Source organism: Panulirus ornatus, chromosome 34, assembly GCF_036320965.1.
Source record: "Panulirus ornatus isolate Po-2019 chromosome 34, ASM3632096v1, whole genome shotgun sequence".
Lineage (NCBI taxonomy): Eukaryota > Metazoa > Arthropoda > Malacostraca > Decapoda > Palinuridae > Panulirus > Panulirus ornatus.
In genome coordinates this window covers 21,619,305-21,626,481 of record NC_092257.1, presented here as the reverse complement: position 1 = coordinate 21,626,481, position 7,177 = coordinate 21,619,305, and the positions used below count along the sequence as shown (strand labels likewise).

The 7,177-nt window shown below is 40.3% G+C and overlaps 1 protein-coding gene across 1 annotated transcript in view; it reads right to left on the bottom strand.

Moving 5' to 3' along the window:
- Positions 1-755: 755 nt before the first annotated feature.
- The window catches only part of eIF3l (eukaryotic translation initiation factor 3 subunit l), a 45,129-nt gene continuing 38,707 nt past the window's right edge, over positions 756-7,177 (bottom strand). Inside the window, exons 9-10 of the mRNA XM_071682734.1 lie at positions 6,702-6,920; positions 756-1,879 (exon numbers count right to left, since the gene is read on the bottom strand). Coding sequence (XP_071538835.1) covers positions 1,745-1,879; positions 6,702-6,920 — 354 coding nt within the window. The 3' untranslated portion in view covers positions 756-1,744. The remainder of the gene's footprint in view (positions 1,880-6,701; positions 6,921-7,177) is intronic.

Genomic DNA, 7,177 nt, shown 5'->3' with positions numbered 1-7,177 from the left:
CTACTACTATCTATTGCTCCTAACCTTTGACCAAAAGGCGGGACAAGCACATAGCATTCACCGTAGGAAAATCAACCTTGGAAGATTGAGTTGTATTGTGTGTGACAGGGAGAGACTGCATGTTTGTAAACAGAATGCTATCAGTCCAAAGAGTAGACAGCTGCCAGGGTCAATGGAGTGCAACTTGACTACCAATGAAGTACTGGCTTACTACACAGCTATCACTAACCCTCCAAATACCCATGTGGGGAGTATTGGCACATTGCATATGACAACACTAGAGCAGATGAGGCCATTTCTTCATCTGTTCCTGGTGCTGCTTTGCAAAATGGCAAACGTGAAAAATTGAATAAATGTAGAGCTATACAAATTACAAAAATCATAAGAGTTGGTTAGCTTTAGACAAAAGTATGTAGATGTGCAGCTGCCTTAGATACCAGAACAACACTCCAACAAAGAATAATCACTTTGGCATTTAGTTAAGAAGAAAAATTTTTGGTATACTGAGAACTTGCAGATTTTCAGAAAATTTTGCCTCAGCTTCCTTCACTTTATAGAAATTGTACTATTTAAATTCCTCAGATTTTTCATAAAATTAAAAAAATGCTTTTTAGCTCAGTATATAAAAAAATAGTTTTGTAACTATTTCAGCTAAACATGCCATATATAGGGCCCCTAACTAATAAAATTGATTCAGTGTGACTATCATGCTTGTGTCTGCAGTATGGCACTGGTGTAATAAAATAGCTTATGGGTAGTTTCAGTGATTCCTTTGCAGATTGTGCTCAAAATGCATAATAAAGCTGATGAACTAGCAAAAACTTCTGCCTTGAAGGATGGAGGCGATTGTTTGAAGGGCTAGATGGCAATCACTCACAGAGCATAAAACAAAATCTTTTAGACTTACATGAAGTGAAATCAACACAAGCACACCCACCTACCACTGAAATATCATACATGCATGGTTCCACCAACAGGATACAAAGACACTCCTGAGTTGGGCTAGGCTAAAAATATTCATGAGAGTTTGCCATTACCATTGATAAAGAAGACAATGTGACTTGTAAAATCAATAAATTCCGAGATAAATATTGCTATACATGAGAACATATGTGTAAACATTTCATCCATCATAATGTTCTACCTCAGATACTTGAAAAGCATCATAACTTGAAACTTCTTACCATGCTAACTGTTCCATACTTAATGCTGCCTAATCCTTGTCAACATCTTTCACTATAATATTCAATCATAGAACCCCAGATCTTCAGGGCACTCTGTTTTCTCATTTATATCACTGCCCACAGGATGGGTAGGAGAGCAAAATCAGTTACCTGCTGCTCTGGTAAAAATCAAGATGAATCACATAGCAAGCAGGGACAAAAGGTTCTGAAAAAATGAACTTTCAGTTCCTTTTACTGAAAGAATTCAGCAGATACTGACCTTGTTACAAACTCTTCCTGTTTACAGTATAAATTGAATTACCAGAAAAATACATATTTCAATAAATTCTTCACTGCATCTCTAGGGCCTCTGACAACTTTAATACAGTAATATCTGCAGAGTTGAATATCATTTTCACTGATAAATCTGTGAAAAATCTAGGCTGTACTTTTTGAACAAAGACTTACATTTTCAATTGCTTCACAAAAGCCTTCCATGAATGACAAAACAATTGGAGCTCTTTAGGTAACCACAGCCTGATTTCTGAAACTCATTAATACTAACATGTATCAACCATTTATTATACCTTAACCTTCATGAGTGAACGATTTACTTCCTCCAGTTTGTGAATTTGGCGAATAAAGAAATCTCCATATCGCTGAGCAACCTTGGTATCAGCTATGTGGATCATGCTTCCATCGATGAAGAAATCAACCTGTTGAGAAAGTTGTTTTAAAAACACTCAAACCTTGAGTCATGAATGATAATTTCCCCAACCCATCCATTTTTCCTAATCTTATTTAATTTTATGATACTAAATTGCCGTTTCCTGCATTAGCGAGGTAGTGCTATGAAAGACGAAGAAAGGCAAAACCAAATATATACATGTACGCATATCCAGTACACAAACATATACTTAATCGTTGTTTCCCGTGTCAGCGAGGTAGCGCCAGGAAACAGACAAAGAATGGCCCATACACACACATATACACATTAATACTTGCCTTCATCCATTCCTGGCGCCACCCCACCCCACAGGAAACAGCATCACTACCCCCTGCTTCAGCAAGGTAGCGCCAGAAAAACGGACAAAAAAAAGGCCCAATTCGTTCAGTCTTTAGCTGCTATGTGTAATGCACCAAAATCACACCTCCCTATCCACATACAGGCTTATTTACAAGTACCTACAATGAGATTTTGCCATAAAGCATGGATAAAGCATAACACATACAATGTATTCTGTTTGTTCCACAATACATGTGTTTTATAATGCTACTACTCCATGGAACAGGATTTTTTTCATTAGGTAACCTACTAATCATGCATCCAAAGGTAAGTTGTAAGAGAAAAATGCAAATTTTTTTATGCAATACTTGGGCATGAGTACAACTAAAAGGGTGAAGATGGGTCTGCCTCATGGACGTGTGATGTCACATGGTTCTTTAATCAGTCCATGGACTATACAGGGTGGGAGGTAAATATGAGGGCATATGGGCAGTGAATCAGTTGCTGTTTGCGTATGACATGGCTCTTGTGATGGACTCCAGAGAAAAACTGGAAAATGGTTACAGTTTGGGAGTTTGATGGCTGAGAGTTAATGTACACTTAAGTAATAAAGTAATGAGGTGCAGATGTGAGGTGAGCAACGATGCTTTGTGAGCTTATATGAAGACGACATAAAGGAAGTGGTATGCTTTAAATAACTAAGAGTAGATGAAGCCAGGGGGTTAAACTGAGTTATAAGGTGGAAGAGGAGGTTAAGGTCCTTGACATGTAGAGAAATTTATGCAGGAGAAAAGTCAGTGTACTTATGGACAAGCATAGGTACGTATGAAGAAATAACAATCCTGGCAGTGATGCAAACACAAATCTTGGAACTTGAAAGCAAATGAGAGGAAGAGGTTGTATATACTTTTAATGAAATGCCTGAAGACAAAATGTAGTGTAAGGTGGGTTGATCATGTACATGGGTATATATGTATATGGCTGTGAATGTGTATGTACATAAGTGTATGTGTGTGTATGTACATAAGTGTGTATATGAGTGAATGGGTTTCTTCATTTGTTTCCTGGTGCTACCTCGCTGACGTGGGAAATGGTGATCAAGTATAATTAATATAAATAGAATAAATGCTTAGAAAAGCAAATGGATTTGTATGTAGCATTTATGGATCTGGAGAAGGCATATGATAGAGTTGATAGAGAGATGCTCTGTGGAAGGTATTAAGATTATATGGTGTGGGAGGAAAGTTGTTAGAAGCAGTGAAAAGTTTTTATCGAGGATGTAAGGCATGTGTATGTATAGGAAGAGAGGAAAGTGATTGGTTCTCAGTGAATGTAGGTTTGTGGCAGGGGTGTGTGATGTCTCCATGGTTGTTTAATTTGTTTATGGATGGGGTTGTTAGGGAGGTAAATGCAAGAGTTTTGGAAAGAGGGGCAAGTATGAAGTCTGTTGTGGATGAGAGAGTTTGGGAAGTGAGTCAGTTGTTGTTCGCTGATGATACAGCGCTGGTGGCTGATTCATGTGAGAAACTGCAGAAGCTGGTGACTGAGTTTGGTAAAGTGTGTGGAAGAAGAAAGTTAAGAGTAAATGTGAATAAGAGCAAGGTTATTAGGTACAGTAGGGTTGAGGGTCAAGTCAATTGGGAGGTGAGTTTGAATGGAGAAAAACTGGAGGAAGTGAAGTGTTTTAGATATCTGGGAGTGGATCTGGCAGCGGATGGAACCATGGAAGCGGAAGTGGATCATAGGGTGGGGGAGGGGGCGAAAATTCTGGGGGCCTTGAAGAATGTGTGGAAGTCGAGAACATTATCTCGGAAAGCAAAAATGGGTATGTTTGAAGGAATAGTGGTTCCAACAATGTTGTATGGTTGCGAGGCGTGGGCTATGGATAGAGTTGTGCGCAGGAGGATGGATGTGCTGGAAATGAGATGTTTGAGGACAATGTGTGGTGTGAGGTGGTTTGATCGAGTGAGTAACGTAAGGGTAAGAGAGATGTGTGGAAATAAAAAGAGCGTGGTTGAGAGAGCAGAAGAGGGTGTTTTGAAGTGGTCTGGGCACATGGAGAGAATGAGTGAGGAAAGATTGACCAAGAGGATATATGTGTCGGAGGTGGAGGGAACGAGGAGAAGAGGGAGACCAAATTGGAGGTGGAAAGATGGATGAAAAAGATTTTGTGTGATCGGGGCCTGAACATGCAGGAGGGTGAAAGGAGGGCAAGGAATAGAGTGAACTGGAGCGATGTGGTATACCGGGATTGACGTGCTGTCAGTGGATTGAATCAAGGCATGTGAAGCGTCTGGGGTAAACCATGGAAAGCTGTGTAGGTATGTATATTTGCGTGCGTGGACGTATGTATATGCATGTGTATGGGGGGGGGGGGCATTTCTTTCGTCTGTTTCCTTGCGCTACCTCACAAACGCGGGAGACAGCGACAAAGTATAACAAATAATTATTTTTTTTATTTTAAAGGCAAAGGGGACAAAGGTGAGTGCTGAAATTAGATAGGTATAAGTTTGTTGATTATTCCTGGGAAATTATATGGGAGGGTATTGATTGAGAGGGTGAAGGCATGTACAGAGCACCAGATTGGGGAAGAGCAGTGTGGTTTCAGAAGTGGTAGAGGATGTGTGGATCAGGTGTTTGCTTTGAAGAATGTATGTGAGAAATACTTAGAAAAGCAAATGGATTTGTATGTAGCATTTATGGATCTGGAGAAGGCATATGATAGAGATGCTCTGTGGAAGGTATTAAGAACATATGGTGTGGGAGGCAAGTTGTTAGAAGCAGTGAAAAGTTTTTATCGAGGATGTAAGGCATGTGTACGTGTAGGAAGAGAGGAAAGTGACTGGTTCTCAGTGAATGTAGGTTTGCGGCAGGGATGTGTGATGTCTCCATGGTTATTTAATTTGTTTATGGATGGGGTTGTTAGGGAGGTGAATGCAAGAGTTTTGGAAAGAGGGGCAAGTATGCAGTCTGTTGTGGATGAGAGAGCTTGGGAAGGGAGTCAGCTGTTGTTTGCTGATGATACAGCACTGGTGGCTGATTCATGTGAGAAACTGCAGAAGCTGGTGACTTGAGTTTGGTAAAGTGTGTGAAAGAAGAAAGTTGAGAGTAAATGTGAATAAGAGCAAGGTTACTAGGTACAGTAGGGTTGAGGGTCAAGTCAATTGGGAGGTAAGTTTGAATGGAGAAAAACTGGAGGAAGTGAAGTGTTTTAGATATCTGGGAGTGGATTTGGCAGCGGATGGAACCATGGAAGCGGAAGTGAATCATAGGGTGGGGGAGGGGGCAAAAATTCTGGGAGCCTTGAAGAATGTGTGGAAGTCGAGAACAATATCGCTTAAAGCAAAAATGGGTATGTTTGAAGGAATAGTGGTTCCAACAATGTTATATGGTTGTGAGGCGTGGGCTATGGATAGAGTTGTGTGGAGGAGGGTGGATGTGCTGGAAATGAGATGTTTGAGGACAATATGTGGTGTGAGGTGGTTTGATCGAGTAAGTAATAATAGGGTAAGAGAGATGTGTGGTAATAAAAAGAGTGTTTCTGAGAGAGCAGAAGAGGGTGTTTTGAAATGGTTTGGTCACAAGGAAAGAATGAGTGAGGAAAGACTGACAAAGGGGATATATGTGTCGGAGGTGGAGGGAACGAGGAGAAGTGGGAGACCAAATTGGAGGTGGAAAGATGGAATGAAAAAGATTTTGAGTGATCGGGGCCTGAACATACAGGAGGGTGAATGGCGTGCAAGGAATAGAGTGAATTGGAACGATGTGGTATACCAAGGTCGATGTACTGTCAATGGATTGAACCAGAGCATGTGAAGCGTCTGGGGTAAACCATGGAAAGTTTTGTGGGGCCTGGATGTGGAAAGGGAGCTATGGTTTCGGTGCATTATTACATGACAGCTAGAGACTGAGTGTGAACAAATGGGGCCTTTGTTGTCTTTTCCTAGTGCTACCTCACACACATGAGGGGGGAGGGGGTTGTTATTTCATGTGTGGCGAGATGGTGATGGGAATAAATAAAGGCAGACAGTAAGAATTATGTACATGTGTATATATGTATATGTGTGTGTGTGTATATATATGTATACGTTGTGATGTATAGTTATGTATATTTGCGTGTGTGGACGTGTATGTACATACATGTGTATGTGGGTGGGTTGGGCCATTCTTCGTCTGTTTCCTTGCGCTACCTCGCTAACGCGGGAGACAGCGACAAAGCAAAATAAATAAATAAATAAATTGATTTCTTCAAAAGAGGGAACAGAGAAGAGGGTCAAGTGATGATATTCCCTCTATGGCTCAGTCCTCTGTTCTTAATGCTACCTTGCTAATGCAGGAAATGGCAAATATGTATGAAAAAATATATATCTAATTTTTCCCTGTTTGAAAATTTCCATGGTTTCCATCTGTACCCTCAATAAAAGAATTCATCAAAGAATCATAAACCATACAACTTACCAATTAAAAAATTCTAACTTCATGCACAGCAACTTTCTCCTAATACAATCCATAAGAATTTTCTTGCAGCTTACCTCAGAGTCACTCTGAAAGTCCCCTTGCAAACCAGAGGTGCCTTTGGTCCACACCATGTTGCGCATCTTGTGTTTAAAACATAAAAGAGCATTTCGGAAATCAGCTTCAATCATCTCCTGGAATGCAGCCATCTTCTCCATGGGCATGGTAGTGTATAGCTTCAAATACGACCTCATCACACTGATCTGTTGCTGTTGTTGCACTTCATCTACGAATACCTTGAGATACCACATAAAATCATGATTATAAAATATATGATATAAGGAAACTCTAATAATCATAAACTCTGCTCTTAATTCCATGTGGTGGATCAGCCTATAAGTCACTCATACACATCTAATGTAACGCCCAGCTTTGATGTGGACTTTTGTCTGTGACTGAAGCCACCAACATAAAAAAAAAAAATCCTCATGTGCAGTATCCTTAGCCCTAACCAATTTTGTCACAGCATCCATCCATCTCTAACATAGAAGGA